The following is a 21,288-nucleotide window of genomic DNA, read 5'->3' as shown; positions in this document are numbered from 1 at the left end:
TACCCATTCAGATGAACTGTGAGGAAGTGGCCCATTATTTTATGCTGGTGCTAAACTTAATACTGTATGCTGGGACTGTCATGCCCTCTGCAGCCAGAGGACGCTCCTACTCTGTCCTGTCCTTAGTTTCCTGCGCTTTGCTGTCCTTCCAGTGCGTCTCTCTCTTTGGGGCTATATATTTCCGGGTCACTGATTCACCTACACTCAGCATTGACGTTCGGATGTCCTGAGACCCGCCTAGCATCCAGGTCGCCCCACGTCCGCTGCCTGAGGGCATTGGTTTCTATACAACTCCTGAACTGCTGAGTCCGGGCTAATCCCCCATTCTGCCGCTACACATATGGGTCTCTTTCCACTCTCCTGCCTCTCCACGGTTCGCCCCCTCCGACATCCGTGACAGGGACTCAGCTATTTTACACATGAAATGTTCATACAGTATTAAACCAGATCACATGCTGTCATTTCATGCATATTCAAAATAAAAAAATGAAAACAAACACAACATCCATGCAAATACTTTATTTATGAATAATCTGCATTATTATACATCAGCAGCACAATCATATGCCAATATATTATGTACATGTTTTAAATACAAAGGTATTGATGTGCCTCAAAGAAAAATAAATGAGTTCCCTTTTAATATACTCTGAAAATAGCCTGGTAGCTCGTCAATTTAAATACTTGGCATCATTTTTGTAAATAAAAATATGCTGTATGAAAGATAATGGTTTGCTTCTTGGGTAGACAAAAGTCCCAAATGCAAATTCTGTCATATTTCATCCATGCAAGAAACAACAGTCCCCCTGTATACAAAAAGCACTTCAATTTTGTATGAAAATAGAAAATATTACAACAAGATGTGCAAAATTATCCGTGCTGCGCAGTGGTGGCAATATAAAATATTAATGACACCAAAATACAACAGTCTGCTAGACATGCCAAGGTCAAAAAATAGATTGCTCTAGAAGGTCAAGCACCCTCCTTTCACGATGACTGAACAGGCTGTCCTGTTCACCGAAACCCATGAATAAAAGGTTGAAAGTGTCACCAGTGTCTTCCAGACCTCTGCCTTCCAAGTCACTGATTTCAGGAATTTAACGAGAAGCGAAAATTCAAGATCCCCCTCAACATCCAGCAATGTGAGTAGCCAGACGTGAAGACAACTACAATGTACGACTACTGTAAGCATCCTTTCACTTGTTATGCTAGTTAATCAATTCAGTAAAAAGTGTCAAACACTAAATGACATTTCTTGCCCTGCTCTCTTTTCAACAGATTACACTGACAAGGTTTTCAAAATTCTATGTAAAGGCATAAAGATGGATGTTAGTGGCACTATGTGTACAAAGCATGGACGGATATTCACTATTACTGTATTACCATTAGTAGTAGCAATAACATTAGTAGCAGTGTTCCCAATGATTTCTGGAACCAGTTACCAGCAATCTGAAAGCATACAGTTCCGCAAGTAATACCATATAAAATATTCCAGTTTATTATTGCAAAGACTTACTATCAGTTTGAATAAAATACTGCTTCAAGTAATGAGTACAAATAGTGAAAACCCAATAAAAAGCAACTTTAATAGTTTTTAATTATACCATCCTTATTTCTGCATACCATATTAATATCAAAAAAGCCTAAACTGGAAAACTATAGAAGTAAGTTACGCATCTAAAACAGAAATCAGAACATCTTTTATTTCTAAGAAATGTTAATTTACAGACATTGTAACCATATTAATACTATTGAAAGAACGAATATGAATTTAACAAAGGAGCGCTGCGAAAGTAAGCCACGCACTACACAACAAATGAAATAACGTGGGTTTGGTGAGCTGCATAATTATAACGCCTTTAATGTGAGTTTTGATCTTCTTTAGATCCATTTATTTCTTTCTGTTTCTGCTAAGAATGAAAAGTAATGAAACTTCTCAGAAACCTATTGTTATTTAAAATCTACTGTCTGCCTCACACTGGACCGTGCTGAAATAAGGACAATGCCAGCATATGAAGTTTAAACATGAAAAACGATTCACAGATTTTTCCCAGTGAAGACCATGCTGAAATTAAACTGTACTATTTCATAAAGAGAGATATCACCATATAAATTCCATGAAGAGAGTGAACTTTTGAAAGCCTCCTATTTCTTGTAATATAGTGAGCAAATGAAATAGCTACTCACAAAGTTATTAGAGGAAAGGTTCAGGAAAAAAAACTTATTTTAAGAATCAATCATCTTTACATAGAAGACCAGATCACAATTAACAGCACTCATCCGTTCGTATGCGTTATAATTATATAAAAAAAGATAGTCATATTATATTAATAATCCTAAAACGATATAATCTAGATATAATATAAGTCAAGGCTTAATTGAATCAGGCAAATACAATGGGTTAAATACAAAATTTCTCTTAAAATATTGTTAAAATAGACTTTATTTTGTACATAACGCAGACTGATTAACAATTCGATGAAATAACAGAAAAATAAACATTGGGTGAAAATGCTGAACACGTTGTTTGCTATCTCGAAATGAACACACATACACAAATTCAATTTATTTTTTCCATCAAAAACTTATTGGAGGTCAGTCCTGCTGCTTGCTATTAGTTGCAGAAACAACAAAATTAGCTCTGTACAACAAATATTGCGTTATCTAAGGAGACGATGTAGTGAACCACAGTGTTTTTAAATTGAATCTGTTTGCTATTATACGTACATTCTCCATCTATAAACATGAATTCCCAAAATGCAGGGTTATAATAATAGTGTTTGCTGTGGGGTTTTGATATACTGCACAGTATAACACTTTTAGTCAAGTTGAATGGGTAATAGTATTTACAGTCTTATAAAAATAAACAGTTTTCTAGCCCGTATGTCTGGAGTCCTAATTAATGGACTCTGTTAAGTGGCCAGGCACCTCTTTCTAACAGCATGTACATTGCTGATTGTAACAAAGCAATTCCCATTATCCTCCTCTTCTGTGACCATTTCATTTAGAAAATACAAGTACTTACAATACATTCATATTTGAGCAATTCATACAATTGCATCCACATCTAGAAACAATCACATTTTATAGTGTTTTGCTTTTGTTAGGGAATAGGCTGAAACTGTTATGTTTTCATTACAGCATTGCATAAGTTGGTCCATGAAAAACAAAGTTTGGAAAATGGGAAAAGGAAACATTTCTCACGGCCTGGAGTCTCCCTGGCCGAGAGAGCTGTTCCCCACTGGCAGTGAAACACCACTTTCATCACAAAACCAGATGAAAGTAACAATTCCTGGGTCGAAGAAGGCAATTTTCATTAGAGGAAGATGAAATGAAGGCATTACAGTGGGCAGCCAGGTCACAGTGCTTGAACAGAATTTCTGATGTAAATGACAGTCAGATGCGCAGTCCTTGTTGTTCTAAACTCTCTCAACTCTGCTGGGATCATAGGAATCTGCAAACAGAAGAAAAAAAGTTGCATTTATCCATCTGTTTATTTTCTAACTGCTTTATTCAATTCAGGATCATGGGGGAGCTGGAGCCTAACCCAGAAAGCATTAGAGGGTAAAAAAAAAAAGGATAAACCCTGGACAGGACACCAGTCCATCACAGGGCAGACACACACACTCACACCAGGGCCAGCTTTCCCAGAAGCCAATTTACCTATTTCTATGTCTTTGGACTGTGGAGGACACCAGAGCACACAGAGGAAACCTATATGAACATGAGGAGAACATACAAACTCCACACAGATAGCACCCCAGAAACCCAGCCCAAAGTCTCAGATCTGTGAGGCAGCAATGCTAACCACATGGTGTGGACCATGTTGTATTAATATTTTTTTATAAACACATTGAAATAAGCTTGCAACAATGTTTGAAGGCAGCCTTTATTAACACTAGACATTAAAGTGTCTTGTGTCTATTCCAGGTTCAGTGAACTGCCTCCACTCTGAACTGGGAGCAAGGGACTGAAGACTGGGTCTCCATGACTCTTATCTCTCAATAAGATTTCTACAACCTTACCACATGCGTCTTGAGTGCTACAAAACAATGAGCTAGAAAATTGCTTGATATTTTCTGTCCCAACAAACACTGTTCTGACTTGGTTTAATTTTTATCATGGTTCATGGGCTTTGTCAGTCCCCCTTTCCTTACAAGCATTTTGACTCCAATATCCCCTAAATCTCTGAACTGAGAAGTGCATATTCTTCCTATTACATTATAGGAGAAGGCCTTAGGATGTGTAGCTTTTGATTAGTAAAGCAAACAAAACATACTTAAGTATCATTATTCAATTTCAGTATTTCCTAGCATCTAAAAACTCATCTACTAAGTATGTATTGTTTCACCAAAATTCAAACAGAATAGCCAAGAGCTCCCTCTTGTGGCAAAGACATGTTAATGTTCTAGCTTGGTTCAACCTTTCCTGATTCACCACAGCAGTACTGTACTTTTGAGGACAATCCACCTCTTCAATTTCTGTTTTTGTAGAACAGGTTCACTTGGAGACTGTCACATAACTTGTGCAGAAAAGCTAAATCTTTTTTTCCACCAGCAATGACATCTCAGTGCCTCTAATACTAGAAACAATATAGGTACTGTACACATAAAACAATGCTATTAACCTTGGCATTATCATTACTTGTTTGCAAAGCTCAGCATACTTTCCTTTGTCATATATGGTTATTTTTCTCTTTACATACTGCACAATTATGCAAAACAATTATTTTTTTTTAACAAAAAACACATCAGCACTTCGAATACTCTCAAGGCTCAGTCCACAATACATATAACAAAACTGACTTGTCTAACAGTTCAAAGCTCTACCGATTTTGCTCTGCCTTTTGTACATTTCTTATTAATTTCCCCCTATAATGTCTATGAATCAAGTTTTTTTTTTAGAAAAAGTTTTCAAAAGTTAGAAAAAAATCTTCAAAAAGATTCATAATTTGCTCCAAAACAGTATGAAGAAAATGCTTAACACCTTAATTTTAATTGATCAATGATTAAATTTTGTCTTTAACAAAAATGTATTAGTTTGGGAATACTGTCTTATTCACATTTCTGTTTTCTAAGATCTACTTATACTTGTAAATCTATATTGGTGCCTCACTAGAGGGGCAATAGTTCTTGGGTGCATATTCGCTTAGCAAGGAAATAGGCCTACAACTCCCACATTTCAGGGGACGTTTTATTGTATTTTCGTAACAGAGATAAAAGCATGAAGCCTTTACATAAGCATCCTTCCTTATGGGTTCCCATAAGTATCTTTACCAATTTATCAGCCTCTTAATCTAAACAAAATGTTTAAAAACACAGATTAATCCCTCAACTATCACCTTGATTTAGCTAGATTTATTCTTCCAATTAACTGATTCAGTCTTATTGCCGATGTGTAGAATGAGTCCTAAAATGTAACAAATCTAACATTCAATTTTGAAGGGATTTTACTATCTGGCTAGCCTTACTATTGCTCTTGGTATGTGCCTTTGTCATTTGCAAATTATGGTTCAATGCTTTCTCAGTTTTGTCACCAGTTACAATATATTGATTACAATAAATAGTTTGTCTGATTTAACATACAGTATGAGTCCTTTTCATGTTTTGAGGAATAGCATTGCCGATGAACAATTTCCTAAAGATTTAATGAAAAAGTGCACTCAAGAATAAGTCGTTCTACCCAAAAGATTCCATTCTCCTAAAACTCTCTTTTCTTTGGATCCCCACACATTACACAGTCTTGCACTCTTACACATCTACCAAAGGTGCTAAAACCCCTTTATCTGAAAAATCTTATTTGAGCTGTCTGTAATTGGTCTGGGTGTTGAAGACTTCACCAACCGGTTCACTCTAGTTCACTCTAATAAGACAGGTAATCCGATTATAAAATGGTACAAAATCAGTCTTCGGATCACGAATATTTAATGTTACAGTTGGTTTGCTGTATAATACACCTTTGATCAAAACATATCAACAATTTTGTCTCTTAATAGTTTTCTGGCATGTAAAACGAGTTGTTTTGTAATAATTGCAACCCCTTGCTCTTAAGTGAATTATTTATTGTAATTTGAAAAACAAACATGACCAACTCCCTTTTGCAGCTGTAGGATAGGCTGTAATGGGTCTGCGAACAAGGACAAGTTATCAGCGATTTGAAAATGATCTCTGGTTTAATTTTTGGCAGCACTCAGAGAGGTCTGAGCATATGTTTGGCAGACGAAACACTCAACTCAAACTGCCTGGCTTATTGATTTTTTTGGCCCTGTCTGGACACTGATCCTTTCATGTAGGTTATCTCCATTATCCTCCTGGTCAAGGTGCAAGTCACTGCCTTGTGCACTGCCTTTTTTTATTACCTTTTCTCTTTTGTCTTGGCTTTTCTGCTATCTGTGGACACTGATAAGATTGCACTGTAAAAAGCTGCTTGTTTTTAAAATGTTTTTATTCATTTAAATGGTTAATGGAAGGATTTAGGGCAGGTAAGACCAGAGACTGTTCTTGCGATGTGATTTAATCTGCCAAGGTCGTCCTGTGACTCTTAATTGTATGACTGTTTAAAACCAAAAATCAGAAGAGACACTGGAAAGTAGAGATAACTCTGAAACACATATTCACAAGTTTTACTTGATTACGATTTGTCTTCTATTTTATATCAACCCAATTTGAAATGCAAAGTCCTCAATCAATATGGACTTTTGTACTCTACATGCGCGGAATCCCTTCCAACAAGCGCCATGCTTGCTCGTTACAAGTTCCACAGCGCCACACAGCTATGTCAGTACTACTGCTGCGAAGATGCTCGTCTCCCACAGACATCACTGTAAGCTCACAGGCATTCGTCCAACCGCCAGGGGGCGCTGTTGTCGTGGACCATTGAGGAAACTGGCTGCCTCAAGCCTAACACTCACCTGCGAGATTTCCTGCTTGAGGAATCATGGTCATGACCCAGGCTTACATCAGCAACACCTGGACCACAGAGCCCAGCCTGCACTCTGAACAAGCCACGTTACAGTCTAAGCCAGTTTGTTAGGTTTCAAACAGTACACTCACACCATACTTCATACATAGGTTTTCATTCACCAGCAAAACTAGATATAGACATTTACCTACTGTATGTTATATTAGATATTATAAAATTATATAATATATCAGAAGATATACATGCAATGGATAATTAATGAAGATAAAACAGAAAGCTATTGATCTTAGTTACATTTATCACCATTAATAGAGAGGATGGTGACAGTAAAAAAGGCATCTGATTACAGCAATATTGAATGAAGTAGCTACTGACTAGCTTTCACTGTATCCTTAAACTCTGAATGTGTATTAATTGTTTTTTTTGGGGTTTAACACACTGAATGTTTTGAACATATGTATGTTTTGGAGTTCATTGTAAACCAAGAGAAAACCACATCCTGTTCAAACAACATGAATTAGCAGCGATTACAAGCATTGTCTCTGAAGCTGCCAAGACCTCCTTCTACTTTTTTTAGTACTGTAATAGTCACCATTAACTAGTCAAAGACTTATAGTCAAAGACTTAGCAGTGATTAATTACAGCTTTAAAAGCAGGCAAACTGGCAAGAAATAACCAGGAAAAAGAATAGCCCTAAGTTGTTTTTCAACAGATAAAATGCACATTCAGTAACAAATTCAGCTTGAGTCAGAAGGTCAACACTTCTGCTTTATAGTTCTTCCAGAGAAAGTCTTAACACAATTTAATTTACTTTAACTGTGACTTTGGATCAGCTCTCAGGGAACCTCTAAGGCTTTTTGGTCCCGTGCAACGTTTGCTTCATGTTTTATCTCCCAATAAATCCAGCACAATGTATATTAGTGACAAAATGTTTGTATTCCTGTTTTCCACACCTATTGACTCTTGTTACATTTGCCCCTTTAATTTGTGCACAGTTCGCCAAAATGGAAGCAAAATGTCACAATTTGGGGGATTTGTCGCACTTGTCAAAGATATCCCAGCTGGGCACCCACATGTTCACCTGCTTGCCTCAGCGCTTACCTGAAGGGGGAGAGACCTCATCGTCCTGCGGTTCGCTGCCCTTCAAAGAAACATGGCGTTCTTGGGACAGAGTTATCTCTCTCTTGGCGACAGCGCCATTCCGTGCTTCCTGCCGAGTGGAAAAGGTGAAGAGCTCCTCCACCTCCTCTGGTTGCTTGGCCGACTTTTCGCTCTCGGCTTCGTCCCCCGAGTCCGAGCTCTTGATGCTGAGGCGCCTCATGCGGGAGACCGAATCCACCTCTTTCATGCGGATGATACGCTCCATGACTGTGCGGCTGGGGGAGGAAGCCAGCTTGTCCTGCAGGGCTTCGATCATTCTTGAGGCAACTCTGCCTTTCTTATCACAACTGGAGGCTTGGACCATATTTTCCTCGGCGTTAGTGACCAGTGGCTTTTCCGATGACATGTCATGGCTCCTGAGAACAATCTTTAGGTTGTTTTCTACACTGTTTTTTTCCAGCGTACAACAGGAGCTATTTTCTCTTCTTGAGTTTGCTAAACCGTTTTCTTGCTGTTGCCACTTCAGCACCCTGGAATGTGGGCTCAGTTCCTCGTGCTTTCCTTTCAGGCCCGATATTTTTCCACCTGCACTACGCTCCAGTCCTTCTTCAGAAAACATGGCCTTCATCAAAGATCGGTTTCCTGTAGTAACCTGATCTTCTGTTCCCTGTTTGGCTCCTTTCTGTTCTGCCACACAAAGACACTCAGTTGGTACATCTATTCCTAAGATCCTAGCTGCTCTTTGCTCTATGGATTCGTTCTCAGGAATCCCCTCAGCCTTTTTGACTTCAAAGAGATTGCTCAGGTCCTCACTCTGCTCGCTCTCTGCTTTCTTGTTGGTTGGAAGCTGCGTTTCGGCTAATGAAAACTGCTTCATCCAGCCGACGCTTTCCGCATCATCATCAATAACAAATGATCCTCCATTCATATCTCTGCCCCCCCATGACTTACGGGTGACTTTACAATGTAGGCCCTCATCACCTTGAAACCTATCACTCTGACTGCTGATGCTGGAACTTTTGTCCTCACTGTGTTTGGGAACCAGGTGTTCTTTTTTTATCCTTCTGTCAGGCTCCGTTTTGAGAGGAACACCCTCCTGTTTTTTGAGGCCAGTGATTTTAACTGAAGTCTGAGAAACTGCATTAAAGCTCGCAAACTTAGATTCCACCGGTTTAAAGTCATCTTGTTTAGGTGCTCTGTTTGTCCCCATGGCTTCCCGTGATAGCTGTAGAGAGTAACATATGTCTTCATAGCTAGGGGGGTTTGTGTGAGTTGACGCATCTTGCTTCATTTGTCTGGTGACACGCGGTGCTTCAGCTGAGGAGATACACGAAGGAATACTGACATCTCTGTGCAAGAACTCTTTTGAAAGCAGATTACCCTGGTTAACTACTCTGCAGTCACTCGGGGAGTTTTGGGGCAGCATAGACACCTCTTCTTTTGATGGCTTGCTAAAACTTACCGTCTTTTTTGAAAGGCGTGAAAAAGCACTAACATCTCCGAAGTCAGTTTCTGTTGCTGCACTCCTGCTTTCTAACATGTTTTTCCAGCTGCTTGGTTTGCAGCGTGGTGCTTCCAAAATACTTGTACCATTTTTATGGTCACAAACTTGTGATTTAGTATATTCAGTGTTAGCGCTAGCAGTGTTTAAATCCAGAATATCTCTGTAAGCCACGTCAAGTTCATCGATGGACTTATCCACGCTGGCTCGTTTCCCAATCTGTTCCTGAAGCTCCTTGTTGAAAGTTTCCAGTTCTTCAATTGCATCCCATGGGCGACGGCTAACAGGCTTCAAGAGAAACTGCCCAAAAGCTTCTTTACCATTGCTGGCCACAGGTTTACTTTCACTCTTCTTTGCTGCAATGTAGGTTTTCTCCTCTAGATTTCCTGAGGGTGGAACTTGAAGAGCTGTGCTCTTTACCTGGTTGGAAAAAGACGTTGTCCTTGAAAAAGCACTGTTGCTGGAGGGGTTCAAGTGCATCTGCCCTTTCATAGGATACCCATATCCGTGACTTAAATTCACTTCTATTGTGGATTCAGAGGCAGGAGAGCTATGGATTTGTGCTTGGTTATTTGGAGAACCCTGAGGGGCACCTTTGGAAGCCTCAGGGAAGCTAGTTTGTGTCTCCTGATCTCGGTACTGATCTCCAGGCCAAGACCCAGAATATTTAAGTTCTTTGTGTCTATTTGGTTGTTGGGACTTCGTGTCATCTGTGTCTTTCCTTTGCTGTGGTTTTTTGAGGCTTTTGTCATTCATCATGCCACCAGTAAGTGCTTGTAACTCTAAATCAGTAGACGATGTGCTTAGGAGACTTTGGTTTTGCAGATTTCCAATACTTTTATCAATGGAACTTTCTATGTGGCTCAGATCTTTCTCATTATTATTCTGATCTGACCTGTCACCATTCGGCTGCAAGTGAACTGGAACAGAGACTAAGCAGAATATGGTCTCATTGAGTCTTTTCTTTGTATTTCTTTTGTTGTCTGCTTCAGTACCAGGTTCAAACTTTTTTACCTTGGTAACACTTTCAGAGAAACCTTGGTCCATGTTTGGCATCTGCCTGGCTGTTCTGTTCTGATAAATTGCATTGGATCGCTCTTGTTCATACTTAACACAGCTTTGGTCCATTGAATTGCCACTCTCTTTGTGTAAACCACTATTACTGCCACTGTCATGTTCATGAAATGATCTTTTGCTTGTGTCCATATCAAAAAATAGTCCCTCAGGGGGGGAAAAGGCACTATCATGGGAAGATTGTTCTAACACTTTAGGAATCCGTTTGCTGATATTTTTGATTTTGTCTGAGTCAGTTAGAGAGTTTCCACATAGATCTCCTTGAATGTGTTTCACACGCGGATCATCAAAGGGTATGTACTGAATACATCCCAGATGGTCATCTATGTATCCAGGATACATCTGTTTCCTGCCAGGTACATTTCTGTCCTTCTGGTATTCAATCCAAGAGTTTCCTGTCTGTCTGGAAAAGCACTTCCCTGCATCCTTTCTTTCTGGCACCTGCTGCACTTCTCTCTTGAACTTGTAATCAGACACTTCGTTGATATTCTTTTGGCTTCCTTTCTGTTGCTGGGGCTTTTTGTAAGACGGAGGAGGTATATAAACTGGAGGCTCCATGTTTGACCCTGGAGGTTCATATGGAAGAAAGTCCTGCCTTGATTCGGCACTCTTGCAGAAATACGAAACCTTGTCTTTTGATCTGGATTCCTGATCTCCAGCTATCATTTCAGAACTCCCCCTTGTTTGCTGGTGAGCCTCATACGATGGAGGCTTGAGTGGCCTGCTAAACCTGGGCTTTGGTAAAAGGGCAGGGTGACCACCTGCCCGACACTTTTCAGTCCACGGTTCTCTGCCAGCCACTTCTTCGTGATACTTACTGTAAGGTCCATCTGAACATTTTCCATTCATCCTTTGGCTACTAAACACGTCCTGACTGGATAAAGGCATGTCAACATACTGCAGACTCTCTGGTGACAGCACTCTTGGAAGAGACTGTGACTTTCCCTTGGCTTTCGGGTGACCGGCACCTTGTTCCGCCTTCATGCCACGCTGATCTTTTGCCCACTTGTCATTATCGCCATCTGACAGCTGCCGTCCTATGCCCACAGCGGGCCTCCACTCCTCTGTGCCCAGACTTTGCCATTTCCTATCGCCTGCCATCCTCCATTTCTCCTGCACTTTGCTCCTCTCTTTCAAAACTGCACTCTCTTCCCACCACTCCCTGTCGTTTCTTCCTTCTTTTGCAGGCAGCTCGTGTGTCCTTCTCGTCCCTTCTGGTTTTGCGAAGCTACTTCCTCTCTTCTCTCCCCTGTCAGTGTAATCCAGTAGGACGCTGAAGTCCTGCCCTCGTCTCCTCCAGTAGGCCACATCTCTCTGTGTCCTCGGCTGAGCAGAATACATTCCCCTCGGTCCATCACAGGGCCTTTAAAGAAAGCAAATGACCACATCAGAGCAGTGGCAGAACAAATCATGGAACAAATATTAAACAGATCTAGGGAATCAGCAGTTATGGCTGGAGAAGGGGATGGACTAATTCAAGGTCAGCACTCTGTAGGTATTAAAGATTCACTATATCACATATGTAATAACATTGTAATTGTGTTGTATGCAATAATAAAGAAAGATTTAAAAATGCAGATTATATCGTTCTCTCCACGGGTAGGGTTAAAATTAGTTAGACGGAGCTCTTGGGGCTCCTATCTACTCTTCTCAAACACCTTCCTGTACACTAGCAGGTTTATGGTGACATTAGTGCGGGATGTGACACTCCTCCAATAGGTGCTGAACCCCTATGAGTGAAGCCTGTAGTACTGTATATCAGCTGATAAATGGCTCAGTGGATAGCCAAGATGGGGGAGCTGTCTATTCTTACTCAAGCTCTCAATGTGGGTACTGGGATTTGTAAAGTCAACTAAGACATAATGAGACAATTAACAATTCTAATTTGGGCGGGCATAAAGTAAAAAAAAAAACATCCATATTTATTTTTAAAAACAAATTCATATGATAATCATTTTTTCCTTACAAAAATAGTATTCTTTATGCAGTTATTTCAACATGAAAACAGACCTACAGTATGCAGGTATGAAAGAGCTTCAAGAGTATTTTACACAGTTAAATTTTTCTTTGATTTCTCAAAAGTGTGATCTATAAATTCTGTCTAGGAAAACATCAGACAGATTTACATCAGAAGCTTAAAGAAGCAAACCAGCAATACACTGCAAACAGCACTAACTGTCCTGACATGACCTGGAACTCCTATCACAGCAGAAGAGTCATTCATTATTTTGAGAATATATTTCTGTTCTTTTTATACACCAGAATCAAATTCACAACAGAGTTACTGGGAGATAAACTCGCTCTATGCTTTTATGTGACGAAAAAGTCATGGTAGTCCACTATTATATCTCACATTCGAAAAAACACTGAGGAAAATACTCTGTGAAGCAATATCCTGTTTACAGTTTACATGAATGGCACTTGAGTGCTGAAAAAACACAGATTAAATCATATGGCAAACAATGTACAAAATACACATTCCAGTTTTCAGTTTCTATTTTCTTGCACTGCATAAAATGGAATTTAAAAAAAACATCAAACATTCAAAAAACGAACGCATTCTTGCCGGAGTTGCTCGCTACACACAGTTGTCTCTATTCCTACAATATGTAATCCTTTCCAAAGACAAGCCAAAGTATGAGCTGGTGTTTAGGTAACTGCAACTATTAACGAACACACAAAATATCTATTTACAAAGAGATTAACACAACCTGCCACCTCGCTGTACAAATTAATAGATTATCAGGAAGCCCTGAGCCTAAACATTGCTCATACCTATGTGAAAAACCTGAGGAAAAAAGATACACATTGGTTATGCTTATAGAGTAATGTAAGTTTGCAAATGTTACATAACACACCTTTCAGTTTGTACACACACAATGAAGGATACAATTCCAAACCCTTTTTGCAATTCACATTCAATACAGTTTCCATGAGAGTTTACAGAGTCTGCTCCCTGAGTCCCTGAGGGGGAACAAGCAGAAGTCTGATGGAATTGCTTGAGTCAGCTCTCTGACTGCCTTGAAGATGTGATACTGGAAGTCTGCTGCAGTACAATCTGCATATAAAACAACCCTGACCTTAATTCACAGGAAGCATGTGTAATGCACTGAAGTGTCAACTCTTAATTCCCAGTTACTAAACTCATTTCGCCTTAAATGAACTAGATTGCCGTGCAGGTTTGGTTTGGTTTTGAATTGCTCTTCATTTCAGTGGGTCCTGGTGCAGTAGCTGCCCTGCCTGCATGTTTAAGTGAAGCTCTATGACATGAGAGAGAGAGACAGGCCCGGCTGAAGACCCTTGAACACATGGCAGACCTGCCTTAGCCTTGCTGCATACCATTAAACCTGTCAGAAACTTAAGGTTGGCCTGCTAGGAAATGTGTCAGCATTTAGTGAAGAAGGCAAATGTCAAACTGGTTATATTGAGGCCTTTGAACATGAAACACTATAGAAAGGTACAGACTCCCAGTGTCATAACCTCCTTCCCCTGCACTGATTATACTGTATATATACAGTACTGAGTAACTTACTGTATCACTTATCACTATAGGTGTACATACTGTACATAGATTTTAGATATTGAGGAAATGTGCTTGGTATCATTTTGATTAATTGATCATTCATGGCCGACTGATATCCCTGAGTGACTATGTTGATTAAGCACTAAATTTCCTCACTAGTGAGCGAGTTGATTGGGCACAAGTAATGAGGCGATTTAACATCAACCTTTATCAATTTGTTGCAGGGGTAAGGGATGTTTCTTTTGATGCTCAGCATTCATAATCAAGACAAAAATATAGCAAAAATGAGACTTGTTCGACGAATCTCAAGTCAGCTGTCATCCTGGGCTGATTTGCAAAGAAAAAATCAGATGTTTAAACAAGGGCAAAACAATAGTGCTGATCTAATACTCTGTTTCCCCCTGTTACTAAGACTGTATTATTATAGAACTTTCTAATATACTTCATGCACAGCTTTATTAAAAGCACTGTAACGAAAAGAAAATGAAAAGAGGCATAAATATTAAGCACCACAGCATAATTACATTGCAAGAATTCTGTACATTTTTTTTATTCCAGCTCCAGCCTGGACCAAAGGTGATGATTGAAGTCACCCTCAAATCAGGACAACAACATTCCATAACTGATATAGCTAAACAACTCAAGTAGGGAGCTGTGTCAGCATGCGTAGGCTGCAAAGGAACAGGTAAAGGTTTATTCCAGGCTGAAGAGAGAAGAAAATAAACACACCAGATACACAGGCACACAGAAACATCAGGACAGAGTGGAGAGTCAGCCATTTATACAGCACCCCTGGAGCAGCTGGGGTTAAGGTCCTTGCTCATGGGGACAATGGAGTAGGATTCCTCTGCCAGCTGTGGGATTTGAACCAGCAACCTCCCAGCCACAAGCACAGATCCTTAGCCACAGAACCACCACTCCTCCCCCAGATTTGCTGTCTAAACAATTTAAATTGCTGTCTAAGGCAATTAAAGAACGTCAATAGTCTTGCTTATTTTTGCCACCATATCTAATACTGTAACTTGAATAGCATGGAAGCATATTTTATTGTAACTTGAGTGCAAAGGAAGGAGTAGGAAATTATTAATTTTCTAACCACTTCATCCAGTACAGGTTAATGGGGGACATACCCTGGAAGGCATGCCAGTCCGCAGGAAAGTTAAAGTAACATCATTTTGAAAGAAAGTACTTTGACATAGTACTAATCATTATACCTTCAGTTGTTCAGTTTTCTGAGTGTGCTTTACAGACACCTGGTGTCTGGTTGTTGTAAGACATGAAATGTTACAAGTTTATAGTGAAGTAAGCATTTTAACTGGGAAGATATAATGTGAGGCCCTGGTTGACCACTTCAGTCCAGATAAACTCAGGATATACAGATCCAGCCACTCAGAAAGTGAGACGAATAATGCATCATAATGCATCAAAATGCTCAGACGATCTTGTACGATACAGCGCACTGAAATCCACCGCAAAGCGAACCGTGGCGACTGCAAAGGCGGCGGCGGACTACCAGGACCTCTATGACCAACTGGACATGCCTGGTGGGGCAAACAAGATCTACCAACTCGCCCGCGCACGCGACCGCGCCACACAAGACCTAGGACACGTTATCAACATCAAAGATGAAAATGGGCAGATGCTGCAGAAGCCAAAAGACATCCTCCGGCGCTGGAAGGACTACTTCAAGAAAATATGCAACGAGGAATTTCCGCATCCTCCACTACCAGCAGCCGATACCATCTCCGGCCCAGTACCCACCATCACAATCGCAGAAGTAACCACCGCCATCAACAAGATGAAAAGTGGCAAAGCAACTGGCCCGGACGACATTCCAACCGAAGTATGGAAGCTCCTTGGAACACAAGGAGCAGCATGGCTTCAATAAGATCATTGAGGAAAAGGCACCCCCGGAAACGTGGCAAACCAGCATCACAGTGCCAATTTGGAAAGACAAAGGCGATGTTAACGACTGCTCCAATTTACAGGCCGATCCGGCTGCTGTGCCATACAACGAAGATTTTCGAGCGTGTGCCGAACGCACGACTAAGAACCATCGTTGATATCTCGCCAAACCAATGCGGCTTTGTGAAAAACTGCGGAACAACAGACGCCATACACGCAGCCCGCCTACTGATGGAAAGGCACCACAGGAAGAGGAAAACGATCCACATGGCATTTCTCGACCTGGAAAAGGCATTCGAGAGGGTACCACACGATCTCATCTGGCTGGCGCTGCGACAGCACCACGTCCCCGAAGCCTATGTCAGCTGGACAAAGCTCCTGTACCAAAAGGCCACTAGCTCAGTACGTTGCGCAGCTGGAACCTCAGACACCTTCCCGATCAATGTTGGCGTCAACCAAACCTCAGCCTTGTCTTCTCTGCTATTCATACTTTGCATGGATACAGTAACCAAGGATATCCAAACGAGACATCCATGGACGCTATTGTATGCTGATGATGTTATGATAGCAAGTGAAACACAACACGGCCTCGAACACCAAGTACAGGAGTGGAAGATGCACCTTGAACGATTCGGGATGAAACTGAACATCAAGAAGATGGAGTTCCTGGAATGCAGTGATCAAACCGATGGCACAATCGCAACTGGTGGGGTCCAACTGAACAAAGTGACCCAGTTCAAGTACCTAGGCTCATGTGTCAACTCCGACTGCACTAACCTCCAAGACGCCAAGACGTGAGTCAGCGCCGCTTGGATGAAATGGCGGCAGGTCACTGGAGTACTGTGAGACAAGAAGATCCCTTTGCGCCTAAAATCCAAAGTCTACCACTCAGTGTCAGACCAGTGGCCCTATACGGAACTGAATGCTGGCCAACGACAAAGAAACATGAACAGGCACTCCATACGATGGAAATGAAGATGCCGCGAAGGACCCTCGGCTTGACAAGACTAGACCACTGGACACGTGCTCCGCAGCAATGACACATCAATGGCAAAGACCGCCCTCGAATTGAATGTGGAAGGCCGCCGGCACCATGGGCGACCATTTACGACATGCGCCTTGCAAAAGTCACCTGCCGAGATGCCGCAGACCGTACGAAGTGGAAAAATCGGTGCAAACAAGCAGACCCCACATAAGTGGGAAAAATGCGAAGAAGAAGAATGCGTTAACTGTCCAGTTATTGCAAAGGGGGCAGGGCCGCAGAGTGTTGCAGACATTTGCAAGATAATGCAAGAGAATGAATTATGTAGGGGCTTTAGGTTGCAAAGTTACGAGTTCTGATGCAACAAGGAAAAAATAAAACAAATCGCCCCCCCCCACATAACATCCCTAAAAACATTTAAAACACATACCAGTGCCAGACAACCAACAAGATCCTAAAATTCTCATCAGACATGATCCAACAGCTGACTTCCAATAAGGCAAAAAATAAGGAGCTGTGGCTCGGGAACAAAATACTACTTTAATGGCACTAACCGGCACAAATGGAACATGAATGAATGTAGGGGGGTTCATTGTTTCAACTTGGGGTCAACTTCACATAGCTAATTCCCAACTGGATACAATTTGATCTTGCATTGTGAAACTGAAAATCCAGACTTTTGTGAACATATTTACTAAAATTATCAGGCTGAGCAATCTTACTTACTTCGTGAAATAGTGCCCTGGTGCATTGCATCTTTATAACCTCAGCATAATCAAAACAAAACAACCGCTGGGTGCACCGTGATCTCTCATGCAGGTGTGAAATACAGGAGTGTTAATGAATTCTGTTTTAAAAGATTTCAGAGTTCTTTTAAAATTTGTATCTGTTGTAACTCTTTCTACAAAAATATGCACGTGCTGTGTTATAATACATCAGTCTGCTTTATTACTTCATCATCTCTCAACGGCATTCCCCAGGGACATTCCTCTTGCCTTCTGCCCTAAAACCTCAGGGCTGTGACGGAACAGTTCCAGTACATCGTGAGCTAAAAGCAGCACATTGTTTGTGCGATTAAAGGCGGTCCAACTCCATTGTTATTATGAGATGGTATGGTCTCTTTGAAACGGAACATATTTCATTCACAGCATGTACTGTAGTTTTAAAACACTGGCCACATGAATCACATACGTAAACAAAGACTACAACTCCCGACGTGCCACACAAGCGAATCACATGAAGTCGTATCCACAGATATGCCAAAACACTAGCGTTCAAATAAACTGCAGTATGATCAGTATACTGTATAAATATACTGTATATATGGTAAAAGCAGTATGATACCATATTGTTTTAAAGCCACTACAGTACAGCATGTGTGAAATATATTTTTCATAATCAAAATCTAAAGTAAAATTGCTTCCGAATTACTTGTTGCTGAAATTAGTATTAAAATATAGATTATTATACAGATTCAAACCAGAAAAATCCACATCACGGCATGACAACAAGGCATAATAATAAACTATTTTTATATCCAGCTGACTAATTCTGCTTTGTACAAATTTTCAATAATCAAACCACTCAAGTAGCAGGTAAGCACTTAAGCACCAACAATGTAGGATCTATTTATATTCATAAATTAATATAAATGATGAAATTCAAAGATGTTACAGTCCTGCTATTTTTAATGTCAACTACCAAAATCTACCTTCAGTTACAAAATTCCATATTAAGTGGATTTAAAGGTGCAGGGTATGGAAACAGATAAATTAAGCGATTGTTTCACTAAAATCTAATGCACCACAAGTGCCACCTACAGTATCGATCGTCTTTGGCCAGTGAACCACACACCATGCCACACTGTGGTACCGCTAACACAGTCATGAGGATTAACTCGCATTCTTAGTGGCTGCATCTGCACTAGCCATAGAAGGCCCACTCAGGGCCAAGACAATGCTAAGTCAACAGCACACCAGCAGCTGGGGAATCCTGGTCACATTCAGCTCATAACACAGCTCAAGCTCAAAACAGGGCCGTTTAGGCTATTCTTGAAGGGTGACACTTTAATAAATTGAGCCACAGTTTTTAAAGAAAGCCCCCAGTTTTCACATCCTTTTTAAAAACCAAAACCTGCATGGCCACACTGAAAAAGTATCATTAGTGAAGAAGTACCATCATTCTTTAAATGCAATAAAATATGTCTGCTTCTGTATGTCTTTGCGAATGTTCATTATGTTTGCTGTCCTCTCACGTTACTGCATAATTTGAGATACAAATAAAAAGTGCTCCATATTTTCACTGTTTTCCAACTGTACACCTCTCTTCAAATGATAACAGGCTGTCACTGAGTTAACTAGTTTCTGAATTCGAGAACGGCTACTTCTAACATCAGCAAGGATTGCGCCATCTTTTCTTACTGTGCATCTAAATCCGTTTCTTGATCTCCCATTTCTATAGCCATAACTTGATTCCTTTTGTGACCTTCTGCCAACCGATGCTCTTCCGCTCCTGTTTGATCTGTCCCTGTACGCTCAGGACACACCCGAGAAACTGTCTCAGGGCCCTGGGAACCAGCCTGTGCACCTCGTGCTCCTGGGTGTTGGCGCCAGAACTATTCCTGTATTTCCTCATGCCCAGCGCCTTCTCCGTCACTTCAGGGAATTCCTATAACTGAGAAAACTACCTGCTTCACTTCGAGTTTCAAGCACAGAAAATTGCTCTGTCACACTCCCATACAGAGGATATGTTTGTATTATTGCTAAAAACAACTTGTAGTTAATAAATAACTATAGTTGTGATTATTGTACACAGCAAACATCTCCGATTCGTTTCAGGATCTCTGGTGCGTTTCCATGGGATCCTGTTGTCCCTTTCTTGAATGTTTTGAAAAAGACTGAGCTTTGTACGTACTCCTGATTGTTCTGCATAGTCAGTCCGTGATTTTATTCTTATCTCAACAAGAAAAGTGTAAAAAGGTTCAAAAAGATCAACCTTTTTGGCCATTGTCTCGCTGTTGGGTTTTTAGTCTTTTATGTTTTTTGTGTTGCTTTCATACGTCTTAGTTTTTCTTAATCTTGTTACAATTTTCAACATTTCTTAGATAAAATACTTTACAAAGTACTAGTCAGAGTATGCATTTAGAGTGGACAAAGACGTGATCAACTTCAAACCCAAACTGTATGACAACAGACATGGAACACCACATAACTGTAAACAAACATTGCTTTAAACAATGGTTACCATTGTCAAAGGTCCCTTACTGCTAAGACTGGGTGTGTTTTTTCAGAGATAATTGTTTAGTCTGGTTTCCTTTTTGTAACTTTTTCTCCTATGACATTTCCTTCTCGCTAACCTTTTCGAACAAGCTGTTCTCCAGATTCAGTTTTTTTGTTTCGCTTGTGTTTTTCTTCATTCTGAATGCCAATAAAACAGAGTGCTTCTTTGGAATTTACCACTAATTTAGTGCGGAAGGATCTGAAACTTGTCTTAAAAGTGTCTTTCAGGTACTTTAAGAGAATTTATAATTATAGTAGAAACTCATTTCCTGATAACAGACATCTACAGTAAGTGATATAAAAAAGTATCTCTGCGAATCTTAACCTGGTATCACATTTGAACTTTGGTGCTTCCCAGCACCAAAGCAAAAACCAAACTTTTTTCAAACAATATTATTTGTGTGTAAAAACGTTTTCTATAAGAACTGCCTAAAACAATTTGTTTACCATATACAGTATGAAATATATGCAAGTATCCTAAGTTTTATATTATTTAGCATCAAACGAGACTCATCACTTCAGTTCACAAAGTGATTATCAAGAAAATTACAGAATCTGTTTTGTAGCAGACGCTCTGACATTTTATCGAGGACAAGACAACGCAGGTAAATTCGTTATATTGATTCCTTTTTTATCATCAGCTGTGGTGATCAACAGAGGGGCTCCTGTGATATGAAAGTCACAGGGTCACAGTCTAAGGATGACCCACAGCACTGACATCAAGTGAGGTCCCAGGACTTCATCAGCGTAGGGCTGTGCAGTCAGGTTGCTAAACATACTGAAACACACAAAGGCATCGTTCTCTTGATCAGATGGCTGGTCTGATTCCTTTCTGTGTTTGTTTCTTAATTTTCAACAGATTAATTTAACTCATCTCCAGTGCCCTTTGGGCTCTCAGTCAATGATCAATTATTGAAAATGACTCCAAAATCCCAGATTCAATAAGCAAAACACTGATTGTTTTTTCTCTAAACAAACGTGCATAAACTGAGAGCTAAAGCTT

The 21,288-nt window shown here is 40.3% G+C and overlaps 1 protein-coding gene across 4 annotated transcripts in view; it reads right to left on the bottom strand.

Annotated features, from left to right (window-relative positions):
* Window positions 1-504: 504 nt before the first annotated feature.
* Window positions 505-21,288, bottom strand: part of jcada (junctional cadherin 5 associated a) — a 61,520-nt gene continuing 40,736 nt past the window's right edge. For all 4 annotated transcript variants that reach the window (XM_088642836.1, XM_088642837.1, XM_088642835.1 and 1 more), the window contains 2 exons: window positions 8,023-11,960; window positions 505-3,454 (listed from right to left, as the gene is read on the bottom strand). In XM_088642836.1, coding sequence (XP_088498962.1) covers window positions 3,420-3,454; window positions 8,023-11,960 — 3,973 coding nt within the window. In that variant the 3' untranslated portion in view covers window positions 505-3,419. The remainder of the gene's footprint in view (window positions 3,455-8,022; window positions 11,961-21,288) is intronic.

This window comes from Lepisosteus platostomus, chromosome 8, assembly GCF_059453375.1.
Source record: "Lepisosteus platostomus isolate fLepPlt1 chromosome 8, fLepPlt1.hap1, whole genome shotgun sequence".
NCBI classification, from domain to species: domain Eukaryota; kingdom Metazoa; phylum Chordata; class Actinopteri; order Semionotiformes; family Lepisosteidae; genus Lepisosteus; species Lepisosteus platostomus.
This window is presented reverse-complemented; position numbering and strand designations above follow the sequence as displayed.